Source organism: Pomacea canaliculata, linkage group LG7, assembly GCF_003073045.1.
Source record: "Pomacea canaliculata isolate SZHN2017 linkage group LG7, ASM307304v1, whole genome shotgun sequence".
Lineage (NCBI taxonomy): Eukaryota > Metazoa > Mollusca > Gastropoda > Architaenioglossa > Ampullariidae > Pomacea > Pomacea canaliculata.
The window spans coordinates 10047835-10069745 of NC_037596.1; the positions used below are offsets into that span (position 1 = coordinate 10047835).

At 39.2% G+C, this 21911-nt stretch overlaps 1 protein-coding gene across 3 annotated transcripts; it reads left to right on the top strand.

Annotated features, from left to right (window-relative positions):
• The first annotated feature begins 7253 nt into the window (after positions 1-7253).
• Positions 7254-21577, top strand: LOC112568784. 3 transcript variants are annotated; one of them, XM_025246260.1, is made up of 16 exons: positions 7254-7424; positions 8972-9115; positions 9278-9551; positions 10641-11000; positions 11216-12024; positions 12328-12670; positions 13201-13409; positions 14234-14329; positions 14531-14875; positions 15745-15872; positions 16582-16792; positions 17072-17374; positions 17952-18239; positions 18448-18771; positions 19421-19539; positions 20811-21577. In XM_025246260.1, exons 7-16 carry the CDS (start codon positions 13358-13360, stop codon positions 20859-20861), a joined length of 1917 nt encoding a protein of 638 aa, XP_025102045.1. In that variant the 5' UTR covers positions 7254-7424; positions 8972-9115; positions 9278-9551; positions 10641-11000; positions 11216-12024; positions 12328-12670; positions 13201-13357; the 3' UTR covers positions 20862-21577. The 3 variants fall into 3 exon arrangements, 2 of the variants coding, with proteins under 2 accessions (XP_025102045.1, XP_025102046.1); XM_025246261.1 differs by lacking the exon at positions 20811-21577 and having other exon boundaries at positions 18448-18620; positions 18706-18771; positions 19421-19559; XR_003100184.1 differs by having other exon boundaries at positions 7255-7424; positions 19421-20645.
• Positions 21578-21911: the final 334 nt, after the last annotated feature.

Here is a 21911-nt window from a genome sequence, read left to right on the forward strand (position 1 = left end):
GGTAATACCCCCACAATAGTCCTGTGAGTAGTATGGTCTGACATTGAGTACAACCAAGTCCAAGTAAAGAACACTACAATTTCGCGGGTTTCCTGGGGTATGCCCAATTATTCCCAAGGTTCGGTCCCCCTCGGGACTTGGGGTTTTTGGGGTTGGGGGTTTCCCCCCCCGCCCCCCCCCCCTCCCCCCCCCCGGAACCAAATTAATCAGGTTTTTTGGCCAGAGTCAGCCCTTTTTAACAAATACAAAGAGTCTAAAATTTAAATATCAAAATTGGAAAAAAAATTTTCCCAGCTTGGACCCCCGATTTTTTTTGGCGGCCCCATAAAAATGAATATTTCCCCCCACACGAATCAAAGGTAAATTTGGCCCTTGGCAGTCAAGTAAATTTTTTACGGTTTGCGGGCAATAAACATAAAGTTTATAACAAAAACAGAGGCGGCCTAGTAGAGTTTAATTTTAAAAAAATTGTTATCAACATTGTTTTATTTTTCATTTTTCTAATTAAACTGGCCAATGTCCTTGTGGGGTGGAATTGTTTTTGGAAAGCAATAAGTGGGGAGGGTACTTCCGTTGCACTCTTTGTGGTGTGTTATTTGGATGTGGTTTTGTGGGTGTAATGTGGTTGTGTGTGGTAGGCCTTCCGATGGAATAAGTAGTGATGATCCTAGGAATTTATTTTCTATTAAAATGCCAAAGTATTTTTTTGGAACCAACTAACAGGTTTTTTTTCCATTTCAACTCATGCGTTATTACACTTTACTGGAACAAAACAAAAAATTAGGGACACAGAGACAGGATGTAGAGTGTTTATGAGTATAATTAATAGTATAATGGTCTTTGCTCCTCTCTCTCGCAACACAACACAACACAGAAGAGCTAGTCGTCTGCGAAGTAAGTTCGCCTCCCTCTTCCCACGTTAGTAGTTATAAGTTTGATGGTCTTTATATCACGGGTCTTTGAAGGATGTAACAGTTTAATGTCTTTTTTTTGTCTAGGTAAATACTCCAGTTCCCAGAAAGATATTTCCTCCAGCAATCTGCGTGTACTCTGCAAGTTGGTGTACGTAGAATCGCACAACCAACGAGAATAGAATTAAATTAGTTAAATTTTTTAATGCCAGTACAAAGCAAGGCTAGTTTTTCAGTTCAATAAGACACTATCGCAGCAACCCCACCCCTTGCCCTTCAACCTACGAGTCATTTGTAAATATCTGAAGTGAGATGTATCATAGCGGTGCTGTCTGAGCCAACAGGCTGACTGAGTTACATTAGTTAATAATAGAAGGCGAGCGAGTTATGGTTCATTAAATGCCGCAATTTTTTGTAAGTAATCTTAATGAGAGCGGGTATAGGTAGTAACTATTTTATAATAGATAGATCTATATAGTGTAAGACTTCACATGTATCAGGTGTCAAGGAACGTAGAGATATGTAGACTGTATGGATCGGTGTAGGAACGTGATGCAATTAACTGCAGATAATACGTTGCTCATAGTCTAAATCTATATTACACGTGAAAGCAATTATATAGTCTTAGATCGATTTCTTGAAGAAATAAATCGCGAAGTGAAAATTTGTCAATGACGATGAGGCCTCCTTCAATTGCAAAAGTATCTTCCATATGGGCACATGTCGTGGTACGATTTAACGGTTTATTTTAGTCTGTTATGCAACAGATGGGATATAAGTTGTATGAAGGGAGGAGTAGTGGGTAAGTAGGGAAGAGGGCATGGGAGGTAGAGTATAGCGAAGAATAATGGTAAAGTAGAGAATCAGACATGAGCAATGGTGAGATGTAGTGTGGTATGTAAAGTAAGTGGTGGCTAAGAATGGAGCAGAGATATGGAAATTAGTAGCTAAGATAGTGGCGATGATAGAGCAGGCGGAGATGGGTAGGGTCAGTGTAAAGTTAATTTGACACTAAATGGGAGAGAGGAGAGATGTGTAGAGGTAAACGAGGGTCGATCTGGCGGGACGTTCCATATGGGGGGATATTTATCTGGATAGGTTCAGCGAGAGACCTGGAGGTGAGTGGACAAGTATCAATCTAACACGCGTAGATACATAGGCGTACGAAATAGTGAAGTGGTACCATTGCAAAGTCACGAGAGTCAGGAGTATGGATATGAGAGGAGAGTCCCGTGGTCGTTATTTTCGTCACATAAAGACGCCAACCTGCATAAAAAAGCCATCCTATGGGCTGGCGTTTTTTCAATCGTTGTTATAAAAAAGTGGCCGACAAAACTTTGGGGCGTAGGCAGATATTTATTTGTCAGTCGGTGCTTTAAGAAGTCATGAGGCTAGCATCTATGATTTCGGCTGAAATTAAGGCTTACACTTCATAATATGCAGATGTAGGTGTGTGGTGGCGGTAGCGAATGGTCTGAACGAAGTGTGTATGCATTGTGGTGTGTGTGACGTGCAATCCATATTGTGTGAGCACTGTATCGCTGTTAGTATCAGGTGGCCAGGGTGGTCGAGAGACTCGCAGAGAGGCGGGGGTAGAGTTCGCGATATCGTCCCAGGCCCTTGTAATGTTAATCGTAATTATTTTCCCCAGTGTAATAATATTACTTATCTTAATCCATTGTCAATATCTATACATTTCCTTCAGTAATGTAATTATATGCTAAGGACGAAGTATTTGGAGACATGCTAAGATCAAGTGGGTGATCTAAACAACTACTGAATGTAGGTGTTTATCACGTGAGCAAGGGTTCTGACCGAGAGGGAGGGGAGAATGGGGATGAGGGGTGTCTTGCTGTATCGGGTCGCGGCTGAGAAGGGGGGTCCTGTCTTGGTGAGTGGATTTTCTTTCTATCTTTGAAGAGAAGAAAAGGAGATGAAGGAAAAAAAATCCAGCTACAGAGGCTGGGTCCCCTTGCACAAGGAAGAAGAACACTCGAGCATTATACATGAGATGCTGAGGTTCAAATCTTATAAGGATGTCCAGTATACATAAGTTCAATGCGTACTCGAAGATTGGCCACTCTATTAACGGGAGAGGATGGGGCCGCCCGGTCTCTGCACTTCTGAAGCAGGAGGTCAAAGGTGCTTTTTTAGTGATGTTACTAACTACACAGTTTGAAACGTTTCTCTCTTTGCTCCACAATAAACAAAAAGTATTTGGTATAAGATGAAGATGAGGTTTGCCAATGAATCAGATAATTAAGTAGAGAGGTGTCCAATAGCGGGGGTCGGATGGTGTGGTAGAGATATAGACACTAGAAAGGTGAACATTAAAGGGACGATCAGACGGCACCTTCCAATGGCGAGTACAGCATCAACGTGCAATAAGAAATGACCAGCAGGTGTTATTTTCGTTCTAGTCTCTACACAGTTATTGCTGCTCTTCGCCAGCACCGCGGGTAGGGAGATAATCTCTCTCCCCATTTGATGTCCAAAGAACTCGGAATATTCGAAGTTATCGCTGAGCTAGTTGTATTTAAGGAAGCTGTCAGTTATGCTGCTGTTATAGCTTTTGTGGTGGCTGTGAACATTTGTTTTTTCGAATATCCATGCTTATATTTGTCGTTTTAAGGTGCTTCGTGTAATCACGTATTTGTTTCGCAATGAGAATGGGAGGAGGAGAAGTTTATAAGCTGTGCTATGAACGAATGTAATTAGTGGTGTGCCCCTACATGATGCGAAATAGAAGCGTAGCATCTGACACAAGGTTTACTAGCCCCCGTGTATGTTTTTATTCACTGCTTTTTTCTTGAGGAACCCCGCAATCAGGTACAGACGACTTATGATGGCCATTGTTATGGTTTGAAGACCAGTGCAGCAATTCACCATGGGCGGAATGCATTGTTGCTGCCCCTGACAAGAAGGGAAGTGGGGATAGTTTTCTGGAGAGATTCGCGGGATGGGGATTTCATGGAACTAAATTTTCGTGGGTTTGGGGTAATAAGGATCGCGATGATTATGAGGCTTTTAGGATGAGTCTTGCCTTTTGGTCGATCCTGTAACCAAAGAAGCTTGACGATGGACCTTAGAGATTGGCAATCATTAAGTTAACATTCTGCTTCTGACAGCGCACTCTTCTGAGGAGACAGCAAGCGTCTAAATGACTAAAAATGAAGTTGTGGAAAAGCTCACGAATATACATTACAGTCTTAGTCAGCAGATAAAATTAAGTATTGGAGCGCATAACTTTTTTTTAAATAACAGTTCAGCCAAAGATATGTCATCATATATATTTTGTCATTGTTACAAAAACACTCTCCTTTTGAATCACTGTAAATATAATTTAACAACAGTTACTGCTTAATGAGTCTTTAAAACATTTTTCTTTGCTTTATAAAACTGAGCCAGTATTTTTAGGGAATAGCGACTGATGGGGTCTCGGCAACAAGAACAATCCATTTCCACTGTATTATCCATATGTTTAAGCAGTGATGTAATCTAGCGTTTTTTTTCCTAATAGTTTACAAGTCTATATTACGTTAACTGAATGAAAAGTGTAGATATACAAAATCGAATTGTAAACATAATTATACTGGGGCAAATTATTTATGATTACAATTACAAGGGCCGCGGAGAGACTCTCTGACCCGTGCTCATCGTGGCCTGCTGAAGTGAGTGGTTAGCAATGGGAAGAAATGACATTAATAAACGATCAAAGTGTAGTACCTGCTCAAAGAGAAGAAAATCTGAGTGTTGAATCTATGTCAATCTTTCTTTAAAAGAAAAAACAAGGAAAGGAAGAAGGAAAAAAATCTACTGTCAGGCCGGGCCTCCGTTTTTTTTTTTTTTTTTTTTTTTTTTTATTAGTTTACAACACGTACCGCGGGTAACCCAGACTCACTTGTCCATCCCTACTCTCGCCAGGCTTATTTTGACAAAAGTCTCAATGTCCCTTTGATGGCATAGCTTCTCTCTCTCTCAACACACACACAAACAAACTTTTTATATTTAGTTAGTTTAGGTTGAAGGGGGAGAGCGATTGACATACGTTTAAATTTTGTAGTCTGCATAAAGAAATATTAATCTAATTATATACAGCTTGTTCTTGTGTGTAAAGACTCGTACTTGCGTGATATGTACCAAGGCTACATGTTGTAGACTAGCAAGAAGAACAAATTGAACTTACGAGCCTATAATACTAAAGACAAAGGAAAGTAAAGTTCCGTGATCACCCTCGGCAAATTATGAATGAACCTCTTATAATATGTAAAATGATCAATATTTAGAAATTAAAGTCCACTGCTATTATTCAACTGATAGTACACTGAAAATATTGTGATAAAAAGACTGAAAGTGTCTCCTTCCTCTTTCGAGAGATTACACTCTTCCCGTTCGTTGATAGATTATGTTGTCTTTCTTATCACCTGTTAAGCACCTTTTTCCTCCTGACACATTATTTACATTATGTAATATACGCATACCCTGTAATCACAAACTCTGTGTGTGTCCTGATGTACCTCATTTTCCTTCATGGTGATTTGGTACCAGCGGCCTTTTCGATTGAGTCAGTGGTGCGTGTCATGGTCAGATGGCAGGCAGAGTGGTAGAGATGACAACTGTGAACTTGGTCGGTATTGATGAACAGCCACCAGCTTCTTAGTATCGAAACATCCGGGCACATTGGCTGAGTGAACAATAATTTGTATGAGTTTTAATATCACTGCACTATGTTTACTTCCACCCATGGTTACATCGATTACCTACACCTTAAGATCATTGTATAACATAAGTAGAAGTATAGCATGTGCCACCATTCAGTGCAGAAATGAACTTGATAAAAGCTCTTACGTATATAATCAGTTTTAACTTACTTCTTTGAGCGACAAAACAAATCCTGTCAGCTGTCAACACAGTATTTTCTGTTTCCCATTAGGAACTGCATCCTGTGGCAGTGGCACAGTTATAAATAAAAATTATAAACATGGCTAATGCGTCGCAATTTCTATGTATTGTGAAACACACGCGGCCTACAGGTAAGTAGCTACTGAAATCTCTTTCGACTGGGTTTTATCGGTAAACTTGATTACATACTTCATTAACAATGTAGTCGTAACTTTTTACCCTTTGTCATTGACATAATACGCACTGGAAGAATAATGCAGAAACTGGGAAAAAATAATTTCTGTTGTTTCTGTTCATATGCAATCTCTTAACTGTGTTTGTGTAGCTCTCCCACAGAAACACCGTTTAAGCACAACATGATGGAGATCAAAGTCTTGTCTTAACGCGCACCTTTTTTCATGTGGAACATGTTTATTTGTCGGCTGCTTGCTGTGCTATAGCCTTAGTCGCTGGATGAGTTTGGGTTTTGAGACCTCAGAAATTTTCAGTAATCAGAGATAGAGTACATTATTAATGTAGAAAGTTTGATTATATCAACCTGGTCGAGTTTGGCTGAGGATTTTAATTACGCAATAAGGATAAAGAACGAACATCAGATATAGAGTGATTGTGAAATAGTCATAAACAGACAACACTGGTGTACTGCAGTGAAATCAGCAAACTACGCAAAGATGAACTCGAATGACCCCTGCCAACATGAGGACTGGTCAGTATTGATGAACAGCCACCAGCTATGTTAGCACCGAAACAATCGGGTGTATGGGCTGAATGATCAAACGTTTGCAGGAGTTTACCTCTCACCATGGTTACATCGATTTCACCCTCCTTGAGGTCATTGAATAACACAACATGGGGGAGAAATCTTTACATCAACATACGATATTAATGTCATCTGCTGAAAGCTTTTGCCTAGCCGGCTAGTTCCAGCCTCAGATGCTAAACATGCACTGCTTTCTTTGTTTGAAGTCCTGCGAAATTCAGGATTTTACAATGGGTCTCTTAACAAGAGAGGTAATCCAGGATTCTTGTTGCAAAATGCTAGCAGCGGTTATCCAGCACTTCTCAGTCTGTCGACAATGAGCAATCAAATACATATTTTAAAGAAATAGAGTTTAAAAAATATTTTAAGGGTTCAGTTTAGTTGTGTTACAAGTTTTTATAGCGGTGATGTGAAGCAGGCAGGTGTAATTTTTATGAAGACAGAAAATGTTTTGCATCAACCATCCAGTTATAGCGCATCGGACGTTTTTGAAGTGTTTAAATAAATAATAAGACAAGTTTTAGATTTTGCAGAAGGAATTTTTCAAGATAGAGACATTTGATGTATAGAATTATTGTATACGATGCTACAACGCGATGATATATGCATAACCAGGCCTCAATTGTATAAATCTTCTTCAAAAATTGGGTAGGTTATACATCATCGATTGTGGGTAGGGCTGGTGAAGATACACGCCGTACATACGTGACAGACCGTAAAGGGAGTAAGACGCCTATAAACTGTGAAAGTGTATCATCTGGCGAGGAAAATGTGGAGTAATCGGCATGACCAAACAGCGATGCAAGGCCCTTTGCAGGTACACAAACTACAACTGTCGGCAGCAAATCGAGGTATGGATCATAATCACCTTGTAGTGGTTTATGAACTCCCTGACAGGTCACATATCTCGCCTCCTTGTGGAATTAAACATGGCGCTGGAGAACTGCTGCGTAATGCGGTGTGCCCTTCAACGTGTAAGCGAGTCAGGGTTAGAGGGAGAGGAGTGTAAATGAAACCTAGATATGTATGTGCTTATGCAAGCACCCGGAATTCCGTTAGATTTTTGTTGTCATTTTGTGAGTACCGTTGATTATTTAATCACAGATTTCAACTGTGGTGAGCGAGATAGCCATGAAGTTGAAAGCTTTTGCCAATGTATTTTTCGAAAATGATCACCTAGTGTGTGGTAACTGACCATATGAAATTGAGAAGTCAAAATTTTTGAATTAGGGAAAAGAGAGAAAATCCAGTTACTTTAAGGAAAACAGCGAGTGAGTAAATATAGTTTAATCAATTTTCTCGCAGGTAAGCTGTCAATATATTAGTCACTCGGTGTTCACTGCGCTAATTATAGACACTTGAATCTTCAGTTCCTAAGAAATGTATGTCTAGCTAAATGTCGAGTTCTTGATTCGAGGACAAAATATTTACTATTGCGTCATGTCACAATTAGTATCTCAGGTCGTTATGACACACTGCAACATGAATACCTTGTAGCAGGGTACCTCAGTGTGCAGATGTGAAGCAGACTTGCCAACACTTCGTGACATTTCGGTGACACATGGCGTGAGCGCTACGTCAATACGTTGGATCGGGTGACAAGGCTTTTATATATATATATACACTGCCTCAGGTAACAATTAACAGTCACTGTCTGCAGACACGTTTTGTCACTCGGGCACACACATACACACACATGTTAAACAACGATCGCAAACAAACACACAGAAAGAGATAGAGGGAGTAGACAGGTACAGGTGCTCACCTAAGAGGTTTTCATTAACCAGTTCTGTATGACTAGATTCGCATTGCTGAGGGAAGAGCGAATGAGAGATTTGTTGACAAGTAATCTGCGGCTTCACGCAGACAGCGATTAAACATGTGACAATACCACTAACCCCCCACCACCACCACCACCAGGGGCACGTAGCCTCAGGGTCTGAGCAGCCCTTAGCGGGTTCTGTGTAGTAAAGTACAAATCTTTTGATAATATTAAGAGTTACAGCTAGTTTTACACCTGCTATTCGTTTGTTTTCACATACGTGTGAAAGCGTTCTGACTAGAGACACACTAGACCATGTATAGTCTCCCCTTAGACTAGACTTCGATAAGAGAATGTGAAAGCTGAGGTGTCTTGCCAAATTACTTCTTGGTACTAATGACACCAATCATTATATTTACACGTTCACTCCTCTTATGTTAACATTCCACGTGTCCAGTGTCGCTAGTTTTTTTACAAAGCATTTTCTGGCAGAGGCCACGTGTCATTTCAGTCTGCATGGCGTGCAGGTCAGTTGTGCGCCCTATGCCAGCAGTTGGGAAATATCCGATTGTGAGATACTATTTACCATATAATAGTTAAGTATTTAAATAATGTATACTTCATTTTTTTATCCAGAATGGCATACTTTCAAAGCTTAATGCTGAGAGAGCACTCCCCTCCGCAGAAGAGAAAGAACAACTGACTAGGGCCGGATCACTCTAACAGCAACAGAAGGCGGACAAAGTTGGGTGATGGCGGCTCTCACTCGATTATCGAATGGTATGTAAAGACAAATTATGACGGCTAGACTGAACTTATGATGGGAATAACTAAATTATGGCTGTATTAACTACATTATGTTCAAAAACTGTTTCTTAGATGAGTGCACAACTATTCATACATATGTAGGCTTTAAACTGATATTATGTTCTTATGTTACAGAGTTATACTTCAAAGAATCAAAAGATACACAATTTACCAAAGGCATTTTTAAACAGGTCTTGAAGCATCAACCGCAATATTTGGAAAATAAAATGTAGAATGTGTTTACATCACTCCATGAAAGGCATTGAAACGATTTGCTCCATTCAGCGACCACACTGAAAGAAGACTCGTGGCAGGACTTTGATACCAATGCAGCGTATTTGGAAAATTAATCTGCACAAAACAATGGCAACTTTTCATCTGCTTCTGTATTTCTGCTTCTTCCCGCCAGGTAGTAATTACATAACAAACTATTTTAACCAACAATACGCCACATGCTTGAAAATGAGATAATGATGTTTATACGAGGAAACAGTTCTCAGGGCATTGTAATGTTGTAATGTATTAAGAATAATTTAATTATATATATGTATCATCGTTCTTGTAATATTAGGGCAGGTGGCCTAGATCATTTAATCAATTGGTTCTTATGGGCCGGACAACTGGAACATTGACTAAATCGACGACCACGTCTATACAATTGTGTTCAATCTGCTGTCCTAGCTTGTCTGGTTGTCAGATCATTATGTCTAACTTTCTTCTGCGTGGCAGACATGTTAGCATAGCAGTTCATACATAAAATTGCTTACAAAAACAACATCTGCTTATAAGCTATAATCTGAATATCATATTGAGATTGAGTATTTTTCAAACACAACGAAAACAAAATAAAACGATCCTCCATACTGTCAAAAAAGAAGACCTTTCTTTAGTCCGATATCAAACAGTTGGTGAGAGACCTTAATTCACGCAAGAGGCATCGTGAAACCAGAACAGGGCCTCACGGGCCGGTATACAGGCAACCAAAACATATAAGCACAGATCTATGTATAAAAAAGTCTGTAATACTGGATTTCGAGTTGTCATCTGTACAGTACAAAGGTTGCCATAATGCGAAATCTGAGTACTTGTGCATTTCTTAAATGAGATAACAGAAATTTTAACTGTATATACTAAGCTTTCGATTAACATCATGATTCTCAATAGTTTTCGTTGTTTTTCTGTTAGGGACTTAGTCAAAACACTGTTTGCCCATTTTTAGTGGCCTTTTAAAGGACTTGTTGGGTGCAATTTGTGAGTAAGTTATCACTAAGATATATACGTTAAATAAGCCTCTGTAGAATTGAAATACTCTCAAAGAGCCATAAAAAAAATAGAGGTATATGTTACGAGATATCTCACCACCATTGAACATCAGTGTTGGGTAAGAAGCAATATTAAGAAGGTATATTATATATAACTAGAGCTAACTTTGAGGAAAATTCATTCTATTACTTCGATGATGTATTCAATTTTCTTCTCTCTCTATGTATTGTTTTAGTGGTGCCTATAGGAGTGGAATATATTTGTCCTAAATTTCAACAAGGCTTGAACAAGATCACCTGCAAGATCAATACAACAGCATTTGATAATGAAGCATGTGACTCCTTGCAGAAGAATGTGACCTTTGAAAAGGGAGATACTAAACTTTGCTATGCACCGTCACCAGCAGCTTCTGGTTGTAATGCATCGCAAAACACGTCCTCTAATCCTTGTTGGTGTGTTGAATCGGATAACATTTTTACTTACACATTTTTATTCATGGCTACTTCGAGGGATCTGGGAGCAGTCGTAGAATGCAAATATTGCATAACTTCATCAACCACAAACGACATCGTTGGCTGCAACATTAGTAGCTTTGGTAAGTGCCACAGGTTCCTTCAGTTTGTTTGACTGTGTGTGCGTGTAATAGAAATAATGTAGGTATGTATATGCTACATCTTTTAGAATAAACTTGTATAGTAGCATGTATGCACGTTTGTTTTGAGTGAAACGGACAATATAAGGTAGTTTTATAAATATGTCCTTGTATGAACTATCAAGTTATTTGTCTGATACTGTAATGTTCTCTCACAGATTCTGATAACCAAGCCCCAAGGGCACATATGATTTATACAACTCCGGCATGGCTTCTTCCAGTTTTCTTGTCATTCAAGGGCTTTTATGGTTAGGAAAGAGAGTGACAGTAGTAAAATTGTTTACGAACGTTTTACGTGGGCCTATCGAGGATTTGTGAATAGGCCAGTCCACCTCTGCTGTGACCCCGGTAACCTCCTCACCGACAAGGCAGTGTGTAGTGCCTTCGCGTGTCATCAACAGCTGAGTTACGCAGAGCGACCAAAGAGTTTCTTTTCCACCCCGATTCCCCCCATGGGGGAAAGATCAACTGATTCTATGTGAAGTGTAATGTGTTATTTGGATTCTAGTTGGTTGAAGATGCGAAGGGTGACAACGCTAAGATATTGGGATGTTGAACTGTGAGTAACGTACACAATGATTTCTAGAGCTGTTATGAGACAGATTATTGAACCTTATTTCTAAACTGTAGGAGAGAGTGCAAGGAGCGTAAAATCTCCATCTTTGATCTCAAGATGTGTCTATGCTGAGGCTGTTCGTGGGGAATGCCCCGGATGTGAACATTGCATACATCGTTTAGATTTTCGTCGCCTTGAGAACGCTCTGTTGAGGCTGGTTGTTTACAAATAAGTATATGTGCCGTTGTCTGTAAAGTCCTCAGCCACTCGATAACGAAATTAACAAGAAATAGGCAGCCTCAGGCAATCGTTATCTTGAAAGAACGCGCCATTGTCTGGTGCGAGTGTGTTCTTGAAGCTTCCGTGCCTTGACACATGCAAAGATAACTCAAGGCCGACAACTGATGACAGGTAAATTAAATTAAGGCTCAAAACAACCGTGATAATATAAGTCGATTAAGTTAGCTTAGACAGTCTTGTGAGTAATGTTTCTGTAATGTAATGGTTACACGCGGTGCTGTTTGTTTTAGACGTATTGCGTTCAAAGCTTAAGTGTGCAATTTTTGCTTTGTTTGGGTAATATTTTTTTCTCTTTTTTGATGTATTCTGTCATCATTGACTTTATGCAGCCCTTGATAGTTTGCAAACGTTGTTCAGCCTAGCCCCATAACAAGTTTGCCTAGCTTGAAAGATTGAAACCAATGTTTCCCTCAGCGCAGACTGTCAAGGACGCTGACGTCACGCTCCTGAAGTTTTGGCTTTCACTGAGATGTTTACGAAAACACCAAAATGGAGGTGGACAGGACACGCCCTGCGCAAACCAGCTGACATCATTTCCAGGCAGGCACTTGACTGGAATCCTCAGGGGAAGAGGCGAGTTGGGAGGCCAAAGCAGACTTGGAAAGGAACAGTAGAGAGCGAGGCAATGGACATCGGAACCACATGGGCTCCACTGAGGGGAGCTGCCCTATACAAGGTCCGCTGGCGAGGTGGTGTGGCGGCCGTTCGCTCCTTGAGGAGTAACAAGGACTAAACTAAACAAAGGGCGTTAAACAAGGTGATGCATGTAGCTCCATAATTTTCTTGCATGTTATTAATAAACTGTCTTAAGAAATTATAAACGCATTTCCCCTATAACCAGTGCTGGTCAGTATCAAGCCGTTCCTACATAGCCTTCTCCACGTTGGACTTTGTTTTCAGTTGACGGTCATCAGAGGAATGAACTGAAAATGTTGAATAGTGATATCCCCTCTTATGAGTAAAAAAAAAATTTTTAAATACAATAAAAATAAAGTTTAAAAAATTCAATCGCCTTTACGTTTGTGTCATCTGCGTTGTCCATCCTTCTCTCCTTTATATTCTATCTTCATTTTTGGAGAATACTTTAAGTCCTAATCCTGACAGTCCATTCAGATAGAAGTCGTTTAGTTCTACTTTTCCTCGCATGGGTGAAACCACAACGCCCGCCTTTAAACCATGAATGTGACTAAACCGGAAGCTTTGTGCACACCAGCTTCGTTTTAGTAGTTAACTGAAAAAAATCATCTGCAAGCAGTCCATTAATACAAGTCATGATAATACCCTCAGGTTTACTACCAAGCACAGACCGTACAAGCCTCTCGTATCCCCCATCCTGCTGGACTTCTCTTGCTGATACAGAGGGTGAATAGAAACATTCGAAACTACATGCGAGAGGGGACTGCTCCGAGTCTCTTACAAGGAACACAAAACCCAATGACTTTATATGGAGCACTGTCGGTATCCTTGTGTGACATCAGAAACCACTGGTGGATCAGGTTCGGCCATGTAATCCGTCCTTAAAGAATGAGTGAATTTTAAAAGTTGCTAGCAGCCTAATTCAGAAAGTGAGACAAATAGAAATAGCCGTATACAACGACTTTCATTCAGCTTAGACACTATAGACACAGAATAGTTTTCTTAAAATTTACAGTTCATACTAATTTACTCACACAGGCAAGTCCGCTTTCTAACGAAATTCGTTTTGGTTTGTATGTACCATTGTATTATAACTACTAATGCCCATTAGGGTTTATAGTCAAGAAAAGAAACAGAAAATTTTGCAAATGTAGTCAGACTATCATGCATTCTCAAAAATTCAACACACAAACGCCTACTTACTCCGCTTCATTGCCTAGCTTACAACTCACGTTTGGAACATCAGTACTGTACGAAAACAGTTGGCTAGTGTTGAGGACTTTGTCTATACAGGGTTTTGCATGTGGCTTTTTAAAAAAAATGTCACAACCATGATGATGAATAATTCTTAAACAGCTTATTCACCGAATGACCATGATCAATTCCTGTAATAACTTTGGGATTACAATTTAACTATTGTGAAAAGATGTCGCTACACTCCTACAATCCTTCTTCAGCTATCAGCCTGCACAACCAGAATTTGTAGTTGACTAAAGATGGAATCTGTTGTTGTTCTTCCATGTACAGTAATTAGACTATGATGGGTACAGCTAGTTTACACTTCCTCGTGTGCAGTCATACTCCTTGCACTGATTTTCTAATGTAAGAAGACCCAGTTTAAGCGGAAAGGTTTACACTATATAGGCGCTCGGCTTCGCTAGAAGCTAATGTGTTCTCGCCCCAGGAGCAAGAATGTTCCTCTGTGACTTGCGTGAGGTCGTCAAACCACGGATGAGGATTGTGTGGACAGCACCTGTCTTGGTATTTTTTGTTGTCACAGGTAAGGTTATGAGGAACACTATAATATGTTAAGCTGTTATGCTAACATCAAGGTAAGATGTTTGAGAATCATGAAAGGGAGTATCAATTTTGCTTATATATGAAAGAGGAAGAAAACAAGAATGAAAGAGATGTTCCAAAATAATGTCTGTGTTGAAAATAAATTTGAACCTTGAGGTTGTTGTAAAGCTGTTATTTTCAGGTGTAAACATCTCTCCATGTGATGACAACGGTGTGAGAGAAGTCCTAGCTGACCAAGACACTGTCTTCACTTGCACGGCTGAGGGACAAGTCGAGTGGAGGTTTGGGTACAACTATTCCAGTCGTTTCGTTTCGTTAGCGACATGCGAAAGTACTTGCGAAGAGCTAAATGATTTCAACAATCTGTTTAAAGCCAGTATAGTTAAAGCTCGCCATTCAAGTTCTCTGACCATTAGAGCTGTAAAACATCGGAACATCGTCCATTTGACAAACGGCAGTCTTCTGTGTTATCGTATGAATGGCTCAGTGCAAGTGGCATCAGCACTCTGTGGACTCCACTATGTGTGTAAGCACAACCGACGATTTTCTTTATATTTATTTATTCACGCTTAAGTCTTTCAAACATAAGCCGTTATTATTTGTAAGTGCTTCCTTGCATCTCATATCCTTTGTTCTATGTATAAGTATTTTCACAGAAGATATTATTTATAACTTTAAGTGTTAGACCATAATCATTCTTCTACTTCGTGATTCTCGATTCTCACGCTCACCCTTTTCAACGGTTGCTCTTCTCGAGGGTAACATCAGCCTTTTCATCTTGTTTCTTTATGTACTGTAGACCTATAAGCTTTGTGATATTATAGAAACTTTTATATGAAAAATGTTAGAAAATAAGGAAAATGAAGGTAAATGTAAATTCATTTGTTTGTTAAAGGTGCTACAAACTTGCGTAAGGTCCCTCCCTGAAATGCGTGTCAGCTTCTGCTGTTAAAAGGCATTTCTTCTGGTTAGAATAAGAAAATCTAGAGAGGATAGGTCTGACGCATGCACCTTGTCAACTTTATTGTCAGCAAATGTCTGTAACATCTCTACTACCATCATTACCGCAACGCCAGAAAAAAAAATCAAGGATAACAATAATAAAAAAAAATCCTACAAAGAAAGGCATTGTGCCATCCTAAAAGTGTAAAAAAAGTGAAGCATTCATCACCACTTTCTTCCATTTCTAACATATCCATTTCTCTCCATTTATGATCTCTCCTGTGCGTGGAAGTATACATCCGCACAAAAACAAAGTCTCGCTAAAACACAAACAATATTAAAGCTCTGTGCTAAACAGATTATCATAGCCTATTATATATATATGGAATGCGTTGCCTGCACCTGTATCAGTTTATTGTCGTTTTGTCCTGTACAATAAACAAACATTTACAGATCCACCCGAGGACGTGTCATGCACAGCAGTTACTACGTCCTGGACCGTGACTGTGTCCTGCCACGTCGGACGTGTCTACTCTTCACGTGGACTTTACACGTGTCAGCTTTACCGGCTAAACCAGGCAGTCAGTGTTTAGTGTCACATTGATTCTCTTCGAAAAAAATGAAATACATGTAGCTATATGCAAGCAGTTGTCTTTGGTGCTCGATTTATAATACACGCAAACATATCTCTAAATTAAATCTTATATACATAGCTCATGTGAAATGATAAGAGTGCGATAGTTTTTACTCTAAACATGCAACAGCAAATTCATGGCTGTGTTGAATGATCTCGATAATTTAAAGTACCAAGCAACAGTTCCTTTGCTGAATCAACTTTGTTTGATGTTTGCCTTAAACATATTTCCTATTCTTTCATGTTACAATTCATATAAATAATAATATTATATTCATTATTTAAACGACTTACATTTTCGTTCCTTTGTTTTCATTTCTTGCACTCTGCATTTTAAATAGTGTCCAAATAAAAACTAAACAATTTCAGAGTAAAAGATTAATAAAGGGAATCAAACTAACGTGATTAATAATCTTACACAGCTGTGTCCGATTCGTTAAAAAAGTTTGTAAACTCCTTTTAAAAGTGATAGCTCAATTTTATGAAAATCAATTGTTTAATTTTTAATTCACTGTCAGTGCATATCTAATGTTTTAATATCCATTTAAATTGTTTTGCATTTGTAAAATAAGCTTTTGCTTGTTTTCTTCCATGTTCTCGTGCAAATTGAATTTTCATAGTTTTCTCTTCATGCTTTCATGGTTCCTCTATTGCAGTCACAAATCAAAATCTTGGAAACAGTCGCAATGCTGACCTCACCAACCAGCGAGTACATAGGAGAGAAAGAAGTGAAGGTTTCAAGTTTTTGTCAGTTCAACACCACACTGCCAACAGAGGAAGGACAGTATGCCTTTCATGTCTCTGTTTCACCAGGTGGACGGACGTACTATGCAAACTTTACAGATAAATACAACTGGATTACAACTGGTAACATACAGCCGTGGTTTGAAAAGAGTACTGGCTTTCTCTGAGATACTGAGATCGCCTCTAACCAACTTTTTCTCATCTTATCTGTCTCTGTCCTTCTAGTTCTCTACCGTTTTTCTCGCACCGTGTTCATGATTGAAATGTCCTTTACCTCTCTCTCTCTCTTTTTCTGTTGTTTTTTTTTTTCTAAAATTTGGAGTAATAGGTTCATTCTATATCATCTTCTTTTTAAAACTAGGAACATACATACCTATTAAGATTCTAAGTTTTCCTGTGCAGAACGCCCTTCTTTGCCCAGTGTGTCGTGTGGTCCTCAGCACTATGTGTTAGAGAAGACAAGCGCCACCTGTACCTGCAATACCTCTTCTCTGGGCCAACCTGCAGGTTACTTGATATGGATCATAGGTGACCAGACAGACCTGGAGACAGCAGCCACTGAAGGCCAATACAAACTCCCATCACACGAACTACATCATAAGCATTTCTTCACTCAAGCAGACCATGGCAGAACCTGGTTCAGATGCGATGTGGTCTGGGGACTGGAGAAGATACATGGAGAAAACTACATTGTCAATGTGGGATGTATGTAAACAATTTATTCTAAATTTTACACATCTCTGACTACACTTTCAACTTCTTCCAGTTTATCTGCAAATGTTGTAATAGATTTACATAAATTTAAGTACATGAAATCCCTACACAAGGGTATATATTCATACCACAACTGCTTAATCGTCCGTGGGTAGCAGCTGCTTTTATAAATTTGTGAAAAGTTCTTTTACGGCGCAGTGACAATAATTAATTTGGTAGTACGGGAATTACACACATATGAATAAGTGATATAACATACAAATAATAATCCCTGCACTAACTGTTTTGTTATTGTTACTCTAGGCTAAGTAGAAATGCATTACTTATCTTCTTGATCATTCTCTTTCATCATATAAATAAAAAAAACATGTTGATACCTACTCCTTTAAGATATACTATTTCTTCATTGCTGTCAATTTTATGCTATACCTGCACTAATGGATCAGGTCTTAGCTAACGATTCAGACTAAAAAAATCGTCTATGTCATAAAATTTTAATTAGTTCATTTTAGTTCAAACTGCAAGCAAAATAAGTAAATAAACTAAATTTAACTGATACTTTGTACAGACGCTCCCAGACTACCTGAGTTTTTGCTCAACGGCTACAAACAAAATCAAACAGTAAATGAGGGACAACAAGTGAACATTTTGTGTGAATCTGACGGTCGGCCCACACCAAACATCTCCATCTACAACAACGACAACGACACCGTCATCATTAGAGATGTGTCTCCTGTCATCTACACCTTCATCGCTCGCTGTGAGGACACGGCCACCTACACGTGCTCCGCGTGGAACGAGTTTTCACGTCAGTCAGGCGTGACCTCCTCGGTCAGTCTTGACCTCAACGTCCGGTGTAAGTGGAAGATTCTTTTGTAGGTCACCACGTGATCTGTGCTGTCCTTTCTTCTGATTCCTAGTCGAAACTTTCCAGCAATATACGTCTCACATTCAAAAACCTTACAAACACACATACATGGCTTCGTTTTTGCTTTCGTGTATTTATTTGTGTGGATGTGGTGTTTTGTGATTTATTTGTTTTCTTTATTATGTGTCTTTAACAGGCAAGCCTCGAAGTCACTCGTCTACACGACTTGGGTTTCACATGATGTACCAGCAAGCGGAAATGAACTTTGACATAATAGCTTACCCCGTACCACACGAGTATCACCTGTGGTTGGTAAAATCACCAATAAACAACAGTGAAAGTGCCCACAATGACGATAAAGACCTCCAGGTAAACATCACCTGTCAGTCTGTATTTCGCCGTTACCTGTCCACATGCTCTCTGAGAGTCGTCAACATCAATTCCCTGTCAACAGGCTCCTACAAGGTGCAGGTCATTAACGAGGCTGGTGACGAGAACTTCACTGTCACAATAGACTTCAGTGAGTACATGCGATGAGATCACTGGTATATTTATTTATTGCTCAGGTATTTTAGCTGTCAGAATTCTCCTTCTTTCTCGGGTTTGTTCATAAGTGCGCGCTTGTCAGAAGTCTCAGAACAGAGGGGATGTGAAGTTTTCTAGAAGTCTTAACATGGTAGAGAAGTGAAAAGTCAAGTGGCTAAAAAAACTCTCTCAGTCTCTTTGGTTTTGTTTACCTATCTGTGTGCTTCTTCGTCTCTCGTTCCCTTTCTTCTTTTTCCTCTATCTGATGCCAGCTCTATCTCTTTAGCTTTCATAGGACCCGAAATCAAACTCTGATGCCATTTTTTTCTGTGTAAGAGATGCCTGTTAAATTTCTTTTGCACAGTACTGTTTTATCTGGGACTAGCAGTAACTTCTCAGAACGCAGAAAAATAAATATAAATGTTAAACATGTTCTGGAGCAACATATATCTTCCAGAGACCTTCACTTAGAGGTATACGTCTGCCAAATTAAATGGAATCGTGCGAACGGTGCGGATTTGAACAAAAGCCACACAAACACACACGTCACATTCTACTATTTTTCTGCATAGTAATATAATTGTGCACATTAATGCCAAGTAAATAAAATAAGTTATTAGTTTATAGTTTATCTTTTTTACTAGATGTCCCGAAATACCTGGAATCATATTACCCGGCCGTTACTAGTGTGTGTGTGTCGTCGTCTTTATCTTCACGATTGCTGCTATCATTGTCTTACTTAAGAAAAGGAAGGGAAGCAAAGGTAAGTTATAGATAGCCTCTTCTAATTAAAAGAAAGTGGTATCGAATGATTTACTCGGATAAATGTAAATGTCATGCTATTCTTTCTGTATTACCATAGTTTTTATTAGCCTCATAGCTCGATTTTATAGACCACCCCAAACCGAACTCTCTTCTCCCACTTTATAACCTTCTAATAAAGCTTTCCTGGGTGATGTCTACTTAACATTATGTTCGTCAACTATATCCGATAAGATTTTAGAAGACATTTTTGTTATGGCCGTATTATTTCGCACGATCTGCCAAGCTTTATTGGTAGTCTGCACTAAACTGAGAAGCGAGTAATAAAAGTGATGGCGATCGCTTTAAATATCCGGAACATAGACTTCAGTCAATCAGTGTAAAGACTCCAGACAGTCGTGTTGGGGTTGAAACTTCTTTCTGGTGATAGAAGAATGGAAGCATCATTCACTTGTACAGAGCAACATTTGCTATGATGCCCAAGGGAAGTTCTTGTCCGTCAGAACCTCTGTGACATACTAGCTTCCCAGACCTTACCCTTACAATAATACTGAGGATTCACATCTTCAAAGCAGCGAAGCTTCATAGCCGGAGTCCTGTCAGACGCCCCTGTGTGCTTTAGTGGACAAGACAAAAAAAGAAAGAAAACCCTCGTCCCTCCATAACGATGACTAACGTGCTCATGCAGGTAAGAGTAAATTTAGTTTTGTATGTTATCATGCTGGCAAAGACAAAGGATATAAGATAAGTATATCTTAAGAGATGTTGTCTGAGCGTCGTTTCCTTCTTTACTTTAATGAATACGCAAGTGAATGATTTGTAACGAGAATTCTACAAAAAGCAACGCTTTGTTGCATTTTTTTACTTCTGATACTTGCCATTGCATAGCATTGGTGAACATTCCATGTGTGGAGTGCACACCCTCTGAGTAGTTTATGTATTTTTGAAAGATTTATATAGCGTTAACTATCTCCCTGTTAATTTTGTGACTATGTAGCATCATGTGTGGTGATGCACAAACAATCGAGTATATCATTCTATAGTACTTTGTTGAGCAGCTTTAAACTGATTTCTCTGCGTGCAGGTCAAAGGAAAGAGAACAGTTTAGTAAGTTCACGCATGAGTGCGTGTGAAAACGGATAATACATGAATAAATCTCTGAGTATATCCTAGCATCTGGGTCGAATAAAAGAAATATCCCTTTGACAGATACAGAAAGTTAATGTGAGGAAAACAGTGAGAAAAATTCACACACGGTAATTTTTTTTACAGAATAGCCATCATTTGGGCGAGTGTCCGAATACTGTGTTCAGCACCACATGAAGATGCTAAAAGTGGATGTCCGCAGTCCAGCCTCATCTTTCCATACTCTTGATGAGGGCAGATGGTTCAGCTTCCATCTTTGACTGTCAGTGATATCGCCCACGCACGTGAAGACAGAATACAGCACGATTTGCTTGATGGGAAAACATTTGTGATCATGCATCTGTGTGTGTGTGTTCGTGCGTGTCATAGCGCCATTGACTAATAAGAGTACAGTGCATAAGAGATTTGCTGAGTGTCATTAAACAGTAACAAAATTGCTCATGAGGTACTTCTTCAGTGAAATGATTTATTCATGGAAATCACTAGTATATGAGATTTATGTGCAGATCAAGTTTTGAAAAAGAAAGTTTCTTATTTAGTCATTCATCATAATTGCTCTTATGCATTTTAGCAAATTTTCAGTCGGACCCACATGACAGACATTATTTTGGAGCATGTCAGTCAGTGTGAAAGTGTGGAGCTGTGACATTTTAGAATACTTGATTGCTACAGAACAGGCACTGAATGTTAGAGCTTTCGATCCAGTTCATCATAAAACCTCTTTAAAAGGGTTTAACCCGCCTTTAATCGGCTTTTCATTTGTCAAGTCAGGCTCGAAAATAGTGAACATATGAACATGTACAACGAATTTAAAACGGTGCTAAAGTCACACTTTGGATTAATCTTCACTTCAGTCAGGCTTTTCCTTAAGATCACTTAAAGATGATGAGTTGTGCTCATGGTGTCTGGTGTTTATCTGTTCCATCGTGAAATGGGATTGGAATCTAATTATTTTCCTGTTAAGGCAAGTCTTCTTTGTTAAACTGAAGACCTTGTTAACAGTCAAACAGAGAGAAGCTCTAAATACCATTTAATCACAGAGATAAGATACTTCGCTCTGTCTGGTAGACACACATGCACGGTTTCAGTAGAGATTTTGCCTGCTTCAACGGGTGCTTGATCGCTGGGGTGACAAGCAGTGTTGTGGCGACATCAATGTGACAACTATACTTTGCTGTCTTTTTTAAGAACGAGGCAGTTTTTTCCGAAAATAAAAACTCCATCGAA

What these genes read in the sequence shown, in the direction of transcription:
- LOC112568784 (XM_025246260.1), top strand. Translation starts at nt 13,358, where the DNA reads ATGGAGCACTGTCGGTATCCTTGTGTGACATCAGAAACCACTGGTGGA. An exon ending in CTGTGGACTCCACTATGTGT is followed by an intron (nt 14,876 to 15,744) that starts GTAAGCACAACC and finishes AAACATTTACAG; the next exon opens with ATCCACCCGAGGACGTGTCA. An exon ending in GAAAAGGAAGGGAAGCAAAG is followed by an intron (nt 19,540 to 20,810) that starts GTAAGTTATAGA and finishes TTTTTTTTACAG; the next exon opens with AATAGCCATCATTTGGGCGA.